Source organism: Centruroides sculpturatus, unplaced genomic scaffold, assembly GCF_000671375.1.
Source record: "Centruroides sculpturatus isolate CEXI.00-Female unplaced genomic scaffold, Cexi_2.0 scaffold816, whole genome shotgun sequence".
NCBI lineage: Eukaryota > Metazoa > Arthropoda > Arachnida > Scorpiones > Buthidae > Centruroides > Centruroides sculpturatus.
The window spans coordinates 200,796-213,665 of record NW_019385183.1 but is presented as its reverse complement, the minus strand read 5'-3'; the positions used below and the strand labels follow the sequence as shown (position 1 = coordinate 213,665).

Here is a 12,870-nt window from a genome sequence, read left to right as displayed (position 1 = left end):
ATAAGGATCAAAAATGTTTCTCCATTAGTTTCTGTTTAGTTTCCTTAATTACCTGTATTTTATTTTCTTAAATTATCAAAATAGTACTGTGCTTCATTGGAATTTTATGATATTGTCACTTTTTATAAAAGACTTGCATCATCATGGCCAAATGCCTGTTTTCTTTTTATGAATAATCTTGTCTCCAATACAGAGCAGTGACATAGAGCCGCAACTCTAGAGGCCAGCCGCATGGACATTGGCATTGACTTATTAGGACAAGAAACTGTTTATATACTGTGTACAAGCAGTTATACAATTAGAATTAAAAATCACCCTGAAGATTATTATATAATGAAACAGTCATATAAATAAAATTCCATAAGTAAAATTTATTTATAGATTATTATACAGATATAAAACTAAGCAACAATGTAGTTTTGTAAAGTACATTAAAATATTTTAAAGATATTTGACTAGTTAGTAATAATTTTTATTTGTTGCAGTATAAACTTAAGTTAAATGTTTGTGGGAAATCAGGATAATGCAAGATTACATAATTTAAATTTTCCATTTGTTTTATAAAAAGTAAGAAACAATTTTTAATATCATCACATTTCTAGAACAATACTGTATTTTACTTTCTTTTTTAAGCACCAATTATCATCACAAGTCAGTTCTGCAAAAGATTATTTCAATAGATCAATAAATTTAAAAATTAAAAAAAAAATCAGTTGTTCCAGAATTACAAAGGTTATCCTGTATTCTACTATAGCAGTCCTACTTGACTAAATTGTAGAAAGATCTGAACGTGGAATTTGTGGGTAGTATGCCCGCAAATTCCACATTCGGGAACACTCGACTGTTATACCCCCTCTCTTTTTGTCAGTTTAAGGAGAGTTGTTGGTTGTTTACCTTGTAGAGACAGAGGCAGAAAATAAATAGAACAGCATACAATACTAAATTAATCAAGCTATTCTTTACACACACAGGGAAATTACACTTTCTAACTGTTGCAAAATCGGGTGCTATAATTTGATGCATGTTCCAGACAACATTGAGTAAGGCAATTCTTGTATTTGTTTTCAATAATAAATTATGTGGGAGAATGCCAAACAAAATGACTGGACAGTTTGGAAAACTTGCACTTGGCTAGCAGTCTACCAGTAGGAAGCACTAAAGCATCATTCTGAAAGATTCAGTTTTTAGTCCTGCAAGCTATGAGAATGCAGGAGAGATCATTGGTGTTTTTTGGTGATCTATATAATTTAAAACCTTTTCTGTTGTGTTATATACATATGATGAGAGCAAGAATAAAAAGCTTAAAAATATCTCTTTTAGTTTCCTTAGAAATGTTTTGGCATGATGTTATAATAGAAACTGTGATAACCTTGCTAATTCTGGAACAACACACTTTAAAATAACAATCACCATCCTTATCAAGCAGAATTAATCTGAAGTTTTGTTTATTACATAAATAGTTATTTTAAATTATTTTGCAATTAAAATAACTATATTATAGGCACAAACAAGCAAAAAACTAACGATAACTGTGATAAACCATGAGCAACGAAAGTGGTGAAGATTCTGTTACCTGATATAAAAAAAATTTCAAATGTGTAATAATTTTTTCTCAGTGTACATTCATTTACCGTACCAATGTGAATATTTGGTCTCTACCTCGATTTCCAGCCAAATCTTTTTACGACCGGGCTTAGGGTGCCGAGAGAAACCGGTGGTAAATAGTTTGCCACATGTTTTCGCTTCCACCAGTGGCCATTTTTAGCCTCCTCGCTACCAATTTTCGTATATGTGTAATGATAATGTTCTGCACGTATGAACCTGAAAAAACATATTTTTCATATTTTATATTATTTAAATTCCTAATCAAAATTATAAAATTGATATTTTAATCATTTTTAGTATATTTATATAAATAATATTTACTTTGGAGGTTTCCTTCCTTCAAAAGGATTAAAACTTATTAATGACATAACAGTGTCGTCATTTTCAAGCAGTTTAACTGCAAGATGTATAAGCCAGGGATTATACTGATAATTCTGAAATTAAGAGAAAAAATAAATATTTTTTACAAGAATGAGAAGTTTGAAAATTTTTGATTTTTAATAATGATGATACAGTAGAGTCCCAGAAACTTGACTGTCATTAACTCAACTTGTCACTCAAAACTTAGATTACATGTATTTTTGTTTTATCTCTAACTTAACACTAGGATCACATAAGTTATAGTGCTTCGCCAGCATTAATAGAGAATATAACCCTTTTTCCAAAATGCCACCATGTGAACATCACTAACTTGAAAGTAGCAACTGAATAGCCAATACAGTATTTTTTAATTAAAATTTAATTACAAATAGAAATGCTCTCTGTTGGTATGTAGTTAATACGTATATGAATTTGCACATGCAATACTAGGCTAAATAGCAGAATTTTCAAAAAGGTGTCATTGCTATGGCTGCTATACATTAAATAAATTCATTAATTTAGTGTAAGTTTTCACATCTTTTGTAGTACAGTAAGCAGGTTTTCTTTCATTCCAAATGTGTTAAAAGATTTTAATAGGTTAATTTGCAGTAACATTGTATGAGTTGTGAATAACTCACTCCATAGTCCATAAAACTCATAATTTTTGGTAACTCGTCACCTTCTTGGTCCACATTAAATTGAGTTTGCGGGACTCGACCGTAGTAACCAAATTATTTCAAAAAATTCTTATTTAATCATTAACTCACCTGAAAAGCGGCAAACCACATGAGCCAGTCGAGCCGGTAGTGATACGGTGAAATAAGACAGGGTGTTTTTGTCGTATTTCCAGGTTTGCATTTGAATTCATACTCTTCCCACCGTGCCGTCGGACTTGAAGGATCGTGATCGTATGTTCCTTCGATTATCACTTCTGTTCTTACTTTTGTAATGCTAGAATACGAAGTTAATTTTAGTTAAAAATAACAAATACAAACTGCACATGCAATATGATTAATCTCTTGCATACAATATCATAATTTAAAATATTGTTTGTTATAGTGCTTTAGTATACTTTTCATTGTGCAATGCAATTTATTTATTAAAGCAAAACTTATTATATACAGTATAATCATAACGTATAAAAGATGTAAAAAGCTAATAATGTAGCTACAAAATAAATATGGTTTAATAATAATAGTTTCTGATTACTACTATTCATTAGATGAAAATGAGAACTGCATTGTTTGTCGAGTTGTTTTCTATCAAAAAGATAGCCTTAGCTATATTTTTCATAAAGGGCTTTGACAGATTTTTATTACAGTAATTTGAAAAAAACTGTTTCAAATTTCAAGCATAATGATGCTGTGTTGTGTGTATTTTGTTCAAGCAAACAAGTAGCAGTGCTGATTTATTCTCATCTGATGTTGCCATTATTAATGTGTGTTGTTTTCAGCCTGCTGTTAATGGAGTTTGTAAATATTGTTCTTTTTGAATAATATGATAGTGAAGATGTGCATGTCTTAAATTTATCCTGAAATGCAACTATACCCAGAACCAGTAAAAGGATTAAAAATATTTACTGATATGAATGTTTTCATCAGATTTGTCATAATGAACACTGAACATAACAACATTAAGTAATTGAACACATTCAAATATAAATATCTGAAGTAGTTTAAATCTTGTATGTGCATGTTGATACAATGTTACCATGCTAAATATACAAAATTAAAAATTAACAACTTAAAATGCCTATAGGCCAGAGGACAATAATAAATACAGAGAATGGAAATCCGAGGCGAGTCCATAGTATGCCCTCCATGCTATAGAAAGCACATTGGTCTCTCTAAAGTTGACTGACCTCCAGCCGACTTTAGAGAGACCAATGTCCTAGGTGTTTCCAATGGCCTTGTAAGTTTTGATGGCTTCCAAATCTCAATGCAAGAGATCTGAGGTCTGGCATAATATACACATGCCCTTGAAATTGACCCTCACGTCACCATCCAAAGAATATGCTGCTAGTGTCATGTCATACAGCTTCTTAACAAAGACATGTTGACATTCCTTTAGTCTGATCCGAATGGTCCATGTGAGTATCACATAACAAAATAGCATGTATACCCAGGGCAAAATCTCCTCCTCTGGATTATTATTTCTAAATCAATGTAAAGATTGTCAAACTCCTCTTACAGGCAATCCTGATGTCGGCCACTTTAGCCTATGGGAATTTTAAGTTTTAAAATTAAAAATTATAATTTTGTATATTTAACTTGGTAACTCCACACAGATGTGCATGTACAAGATTTAAATGACTTCAAATCTTTGTATTTAAACATGTTTGATTTCTTAGCATTGTTCTGTTCATTGGGTTTGTCATAATGGATAGAGATATTCCTCACAAATGGACATAAACATTTGTATTGGTATAAACAACTTTAGTAAACCCGATACATTGCAATAACACACCATCTACTGCTATAATTTGGCAATAATAATAATAATAATAATAATAATAATAAATTACAGNATTTATAAATACGTATGTCAAATTATATTTTTATTACGACGCAAAATATATTTAAGAGTTTACGACCACTGTGCCGGGTGAGACGTTGTTGAAACAAAAAAATGTTATGCATTCCATCACGTACATAAACAGTGTCTTAATTCGCCAAGTGCAAATCAGCAAACTCGTAAAATTTTTGTTTATTTTGAACAATCCGGATAATCGAAAATCCGGATAATAGAGGTCCGGATAATCGAGGTTCTACTGTACATACATATATAATTGCTAATTATTAATCACTTAAGGTATACTGTATGTATGTATGTATGTATGTATGTATGTATGTATGTATGTATGTATGTAAAATCAATTAATTAAAAACATTGTTTTCAATAATGAAGTAGCTTTATTTCATTGTATTTATTATACACAGGTTTTGTGTTTGTTGCTTTAATTTTGGACACAAGTGTAGTACTAGGCATTGATATCTACTTAGCACAATCTACCAACAGCAATAATAATTATTATTATTATTGCCAAATTATAGCCTGATGGTGTGTTATTTGTATTAGTAAATATCTTTGATCCTTTTACTGGTTTTGAGTATATTTGTGTGTTTTTGCTCCTTACAACCAGTTTTGGAAACAGTGAAAATTTATCCTGTTTCAATGTATTGAAAAGTAGTAACAATACTGAGACTGCAGTCGAGAAAAAGAAATCATAAGTAACCACGAAATGGAAAAACTGTTAAATATGTCACACTGTATTTAATTGAATATTGGTGGCAAGGATATCTTTTTGTATATTTTGATGTACAGTCAACTCCCCTATAACACTGTTGATAATTCCATTTTATAAGAATTCCATGTTGTACGAGTCACTTAGATTTTACAAATATGTGAGCCATTCACAGCCCTGCACACGTATTTGTAAAATCTAAGTGACTCGTACAACATGGAATTCATATAAAACAGAATTATCAACAGTTTTATGGGGGGGTCGACTGTATATAAATAAATTCCTTTTTTAAGTTATTATTAAGAATCTGCTTGATTTATTTATCAATGAAAGGCTTTTAAAATTATTGTTGATGCCTTTGATTTTTGATTTAATTTGTATACAAAAAAATTGTTAGGACCACAACACATCTGTAAGATGTCTATGAAAAAAATGATTTATGAATTTCTGCTTTCCAAGCAAGAACTAGGAATGAATATATATTTTTTAGCTTGTTACCAAGTCTCACCCTACAGCCAAATAACGTGAAAAAACTCCTTTTAAGAGTTTGGTCTTGCTGCCGAACAGAATTTTTGTCATAGATATTCAGTTAGAGGAAGGTAAATTATGAGAATTTTGACATTTTTTATATGCTTTTTATTAACTTACTCTATTGTCTGTCCAGATAACGTAACTCAATTTTCACCTGCTTCCCAATTTCCAACCTAGATGAAACTTTGCATACGTAATATTCCCGACAATGATATATATTTTTTTTACAGTTTGCAAACAATTCTGGCAATTGGCATAAAATTAATGAATATTTAAAATTTGTAAAACACTGACGAGATGGTGCTACACATAAGGCAAATTATTGCCCCTTTTTTAGTCATATCGCCTACGTAAAATCTTGTAACTCAATTTTTTATCCATTTCCCAATTAGATGCTAAAATAATAAGAATTTTGATAATTCAGTGTTACACAAATAAAACTAAAATAAGATAGAAAATAAATATTAAAAAGATTTTAAAGAAATGCTTATTATTCAGATAAATGCACTAAAAAGTAAAATATAAATTTTCATTGTTTTTGTGGTATTCTTGGTATTAAGTGATCAAAATTAAAAGTGCAGGGCACTTGCTATAATTTTTTATCGGCTTCTCGCAAGTATAACTAAGAATATTTCTATATGTGAGTGCCTCACACCTTTATTTTTAGTTGCATAATATTATACAAAGAATACCATGAAAGCCAAAGAAAATTTTTTTACTTTAAGTCTAATTGAATTGAAAAATGGCAGCATATTGCATGTCTTGTGTGCTTAAGCTATTTAAATTTTACCAAATTGATAACAATTTCAAGTATTTGGATGCAAAGTTTATGATGTAACTGATAAACTATCTACATGTATATAATAGGAATCACTATATCAAACAGATTCCTATCTATTTAGGATTGTTATTTAATAGTTAGGAGTGCAGAAATGCTTGCAAGTGACTTTAGTGTATTGGAATTCTTAATTAATTGCTATGCCAACATATCATGAAATTCTGTCTATCACTATGAGCCTTGGACTTACAATAAAGATCGCTACGAGTCAATCTGTAACTGTTTAATTAAAAATACTGTGTCAGTTATTTTTTTCACTTGACTGAATGCAACATAGGTAAGACCGATAGATATAGGTAAAAAGAGATAGCTATTTCGATTTTTGGAAGAGTTAATCCCTGTGAATTATGTATAGTCATCGAGTATGCTAAAGTAAAGAGAAACTGTCTACGAAATTGCAATATACTGCATCGTTCAAAGAGCGTGTTATGGGGATTATTGGAAACAGATTACAATAGATGAAAGGTCCTCGATAGCTATCGAATTCCACTAAAATAAACAGAGGAAGAGCTGGAGGGTGAGAATTAGAAGCATATAATGTAGCGATATGACCTTGCACCCATAAGTTGACTCTCAGCATGATTTTGGCATTAACTGAGAGATTCAAATACTTGGAGAGACCAAGAGCTGAGTCATCTTTGGATGAAGGCAGGACAATATGTGGCGTATTTTCAGATGTTATATAAGCAACAGCTACCCAGTTGACTGCAAGTAGTCCTCGTTGCTTTGTTTAACTTGCTCGTTTGTTGGATATTGCTCTACTGCCGTTTGGAACTGATCAAGTTCATCTCTGGATAAATAGGCTCGATAAATAGACGCTGCCACGTAGGTCATACATAGCCTTAGTCAGCTCATTTTGACCTATAATACTGAAGAAAAATGTGACCTTTGTTTTGACCCCTAGCTCCAGTTCTACAAAAATGGATCATTTTTGAGAGTTGAAATTTTAATCAGTTCATCCTTGAGAAATGCTGAGTCGTCCTAGAAAATTTCATCAAGATCGGACAACTCATTCTAGAGTTATAATGTTGACAAGGGATGCATGAAGTTAAGTGTTAGTCGTCGCTCAGCTTCGTCTCACTCTGACAATAAACAACTACAAAGATTTAATTGAATGGCAAAGTGCCAAGCATTTGTCTGAATATAAATTACATTTAGGAAAAATAATAATAGTAATCTTAACAGTTGTCATCAAACAATATGGGCAGTCCCAACTTATACAAATGTTTTATCTAATTCTAGTTAATTTCTATTTAATTTCAACAAGTAATTATTTCAAATTCTAATTGTACTTCATAAATATGTAAAACAGTGTGTTTAATAAATTGTATGGATACGCAAACAATCTCGTGCCGGGCGATCAAAGTTTCAAGCCTTAAGGAAGTAGACCCAGTGGATGCGTGAGCTGGCCTGCCATCTCGTTATAAACCACAAAAAACACAAATTTTGAACATTTGCTTGCTAGAGCCTTGAGTCTAGCATGCAAATGATCAAAATTTAAAACTCCCAACAGGGGTCATCAAATCCAATTCTAACTTTTCGTTCGATTGCCCCATGTTGTATTTATTGTTATCGGAATGATTATTACTACATTTCGCCAGCTGAATTTAACTATAGCAAATTACTAATAATTTGAAAACTTGCTACAGTACATACATGTTGAGGCCTTGAAATCTATAAATAAATTTATAAGAGGACTCTGTTAACTACAAGGACCTAAGCGTGATATTGGATGCTTGGAAATTCATGTCTGAGGTCTATTGAACATAATACACCGCGCACTCTTTTTTTAGCCTTTTTGCACACACAACAGCAATGCAGCATATTATAAAAATTTGTTCTTAAAACACCAAATGTGTCTAAATGTGTGTTCTATGTTCCATATGTGGAAGATCATTAAAAAGATCATCAATTAAATAAACCTTTTTGCTGCTATTCAAGGTTGTGCATGTTTGAGCAAATTAAAATAAAATTCTGTAACTATTTTCATTAGAATGTTTCAATACAATGCAGGCAAATGTAGTGAAAATGTAGAGAAACTTTACATCAACATCAACCAATAGTGAAAGGATTTTTTTGATTTGCAGTAACATTTTAACAAAAGTAGAGAATAGATTGTCTCCTTGTCTTTTTAACATTTTGCGTACTTTAAATTTTTATTTCAAAGAAAATCCCAAAACGTGTTTAATAATCAAACAGATTTGAAATTCTAAATTGAATCTGGATAAAGCTTGTTCCTAAAATTTCTGGTTTGTATTTATGAATTTAACTTTATAGTCATTTAATCAATTCATAATAGACCAAATTTGTTTGTTTTTAATAACAATAAATTACTATGGCAAAAAATGTCGGCATTAAAACTTTGAAGTTTTGAAAATAGCATTTCAAAACCTTAAAGATTTGATATCCCTGTAACAGGCCATGTTCACATCTGAAAATTTCAGTCAATTTATTCTTAAATTCATATATCCCAGAGCAACTGCCTTTATCTCTTTAGGTATTTGACCTGTCCAACTTTAAGAAATTTTAAATATATTTTTTATCTTCTTGAACTTGTAAAATAATGCCATGTAAAAAATATATGCAAATTCACTAAAATAATGAAAAGTAATTTGGCTATTGGCACACTAACTGCCATACCAAAATTGGTAAACTTCATAATGGCATAATTTAAATTACAAACCCAGAGCATCTCAAGATATAACTTATTCCATTTAACCAGACAAAACATATTTTGATTAGTTAAAAATACCAGAAAAAGCAGCAGCCGAACACCATCAAAACAGAAAAAAGTGGTGAAACCACCAGGAGCTTTGCCTCAAGGTCATTCAGAAAAGCTTCAAATGATCAAGGCCATTTTTTAATTTAATTATACACTAGCTGTTGTTAAAGATGGTATTGCAAGTAAAAGACAAACAGGTATACAACACTGGGTGAATTACTATTACTGTGTTTTCGTGAGTATAATCTACAGAAAATTGCTGGAACATAAACCTTTGCATAAGCATCCTACCATACACCCTATGCCCACCGGAGTAGCCCTTGCTCTGGTAGGCATAGGGTTTACAGTTGTAATTGCAATTTAAGACTAGCTTCTAGCCCATCCTGTTGAACGACCCTCACTACTTTTAAATAGTCTTTTAAATCAGATAGCATATAGATTATATGCACGAAATTGCAGTACTCTGATCTTTTGTGACGTGTGTCTACCGAGTAGCTTTCGACAGCATGACACCTACGCCGTGTAGTTTATAAAGTACCACTTGAAACATTAAAATATTTAAAAATTATAAAAATTATTTTGGGAGATTTTTCTTGTGAGAGGTTACGGAAGAAAATACAGGGCTTTGTCATCTTTCGTCCTTTTTGCACCTCGGGAACAAACGATCTTACGGCAGAGTCCACCTATTATTGTACGTAGGCTTTTGTCCGTCTCAATTACGTAAATATGTTAAAAAATTTTCTGTCGGCAATAGCTAAAATCATAAACATGTACAAATAATAATTTAACATTAATAAAACTAGTAAATAGCCAGGAAGACAATAACATTTCTTGAAAAATTTAACATTAAAACGTTTTTCTACTTCATCTCTTTCTAGATATAATTATAAAATAAGTGAAACAAAAATTGTAATACAGAGAGAGAGAGAGACCCTCCTAAATTTCTTGTATTGAAGATAAAATTTTTTGTTGTTCCTTTTAATTTCTATTTTATACAGTATATCAAATAATATTTACAAATATTAAGATAAAAACAGAAAACTACTTTAATTTGCATATTATTACAGTAGAGCCTCGATTATCTGACTCAATTGGGGACTGGGGTTGGTCGGATAATTGAAAAGCCGGATAACCGAAAAGTATGAAAAAATCCATTATTAGTGTAGTATATTATTATATCCCATGTAATTAGTATATTAGTATAGTGCTATTAACCTACTTCGCGTTGAATTTACATCGATTTTAAGCCTATCAAACTTTTTTTAAAAATAATAATCGTCGTTATTGTATCGTTAAAAATTAGAAAATTAAGCCTCGTTTAAATACTGGCTCCCTTTCATGGTCGAATGAGTGTTACCAGCTAAAACACGTAAAAATAATATTAAAGTAACCAAGACATAGCCAAATATTGTAGCGCCACATCACTAGCGGACATTTGAAATTTGCCGACCAGGATGGTCGGTTAACCGAGGTGTCAGTTAATCGGGGGTCGTGTAATTGAGGCTCTACTGTATATGCAAATTAAAGTAATTTTCCATGTAATTTTCCATTTAATATTTGCAACAACACAAGTCAAGAGTCAATCGCTCGACTTTTAAGCTTATTTAGTATACGACTATGTTTGCTAAAGAAAGTAGAATGTGAAAAATAATTTTTTTGCGTAACAAATTTGATTTCTATTTCACAAAATAGCAATCATAAGCAAACTGTAGGAAATGTGATTAAAATGATGATGGCAGCAGATAAATTGTTTTTTGTGTTCCTTCATTTATTTTTCAGAATTAATAATAATAATTAAAAGAATATACATTCTTGTTAGCTGCTGTCTTTAAATTTCTTTCTTTCTTATCTCCAGAAATTCATAATTCTAATCAGTGGCAAATATTTTTTGCTAATGGAAAAATTTAACGTGTTAAAATGCAATCAAAACTGCCAGAAAGGACATTTTGCCGTAATAGTCATTCCTGTTTCGATTTTTTGTCGCAATTCGCTCTCCATATAAATTATGCTTAAAATTATTTTCTATTTAATTATTTTTTAGTTTAAACATTATTATTAGATAAATAAAACAGAAATGAAGCCGATTAAATTAAAAAGAAGTTTGCTGCCAAACTCACTCTAAAAATGTGCTTCATTATATGTTAGAGACTTGAAGAATTCTAACGGTCAGACCATCTGGTAGAAATGCAGAGTTCATCCAATTATTATTTAGAAAGCAATAGTACAATTAATTTTTTTTTATAATTCTTTCTAACTAAACGTTATTTAATAATAATTTAAATTCTATGCAAATGTTACTTCAATTAATACAAAACAAATTTCTATCCTACAGAGTTTAAGAAATGAAACAAATAAATCAAAATTGTGACATCGTCTTAGTTTTGATTTTGTTACATGTAAACAAAACAAATCATCGCACAGTCCAGCTAGGGCTTTTATTTTAAATGTATAGTACATAATTAATTTTAACTGTCAAAATTCACTTTGTATGGATAGTTTATTAGGATGAAAATTAATGCATCAAGTGTCTTAATGTCACTTTAGAGAGAAATTTATGGTTATTTAGTAGATAGAAGATAAATTTCCAATAAATATTCCTACTTGAAAACTGATAATTAAGTATATTGATTATTGCATATTAAGTTGAGGACTTTTTGTGTTTTCTAAAGATGTTCTTAGTGACTTTAATTAATTTTAAACAAAGTAGAAGCTGTCTAATGATTTCATAGTTGCAGTTTAAAATCAGCACATAACTCACATTGTCTCAAATTTCTTTAAAACCCATGGGTCATCCACAATAATTTTATAATTTATAAAATAGCTAACTTTAAAAAAACACAAAGACTTATGACTGTTTTAAAATGTCAGCCAATAAAACCAGAACTTGTATTGATTGCAAGGCTCACAGATTTAACCTGCTTAAAATTAGCATTCAGTTATCGTTACAAATACAGATGATCATAATAAGTTGATTCTATAGTTTAAATTGATTCTTATATCAATGAAATTTTTTACTCTGTCTCTTTCCTTTTAATCATAAATCATTTGCTATTTTATTTTATAAAATTTAAATTGTTTTGTTCTATCTAATGTGAAAATATACATAGGTGTATAAGCTTAAATCCGCTGTTTTTTAGTCAGAAAAACACACGTTTCTTCTTAGAAGAAATTTATTCAAAGTACTTTCCCTCATTAGTGACACATTTGTTCCATCTCACGGGCAATGTGTGGATACCATGCCAAAAAAATTTCTTCTCTTTCGAGGCAAACCACTCATCAAGCCATTTTCGGACGTCTTCGTAAGAATCGAAGTGCCGCTCAGCAAGCGTGTGGCCCATCGATGAAAAGAGGTGATAGTCAGAAGGGGCCAGGTCTGGTGAATATATGCGGGATGGGGTAGCACCTCCCAGTTGAGTGGGCCGATTTTCACGCTTCTTGTCGCTCGGGTAAAAATTTCCATCTTTGAACTGACGAAACCAATCTCTGCACGTGGTTTCCGATAAAGCTCTGTCTCCATAAGCCTCCACAAGCATTCAATGTGCTTCGGCAGCCACAAAACTAAAATTTCCC

At 31.0% G+C, this 12,870-nt stretch overlaps 1 protein-coding gene across 1 annotated transcript in view; it reads right to left on the bottom strand.

Moving 5' to 3' along the window:
* Window positions 1-351: 351 nt before the first annotated feature.
* Window positions 352-12,870, bottom strand: part of LOC111635861 (lipase maturation factor 1-like) — a 50,603-nt gene continuing 38,084 nt past the window's right edge. Inside the window, exons 7-10 of the mRNA XM_023380977.1 lie at window positions 2,733-2,936; window positions 1,927-2,039; window positions 1,660-1,821; window positions 352-658 (exon numbers count right to left, since the gene is read on the bottom strand). Of these exons, the coding sequence (XP_023236745.1) occupies window positions 646-658; window positions 1,660-1,821; window positions 1,927-2,039; window positions 2,733-2,936 (492 nt within the window). The 3' untranslated portion in view covers window positions 352-645. The remainder of the gene's footprint in view (window positions 659-1,659; window positions 1,822-1,926; window positions 2,040-2,732; window positions 2,937-12,870) is intronic.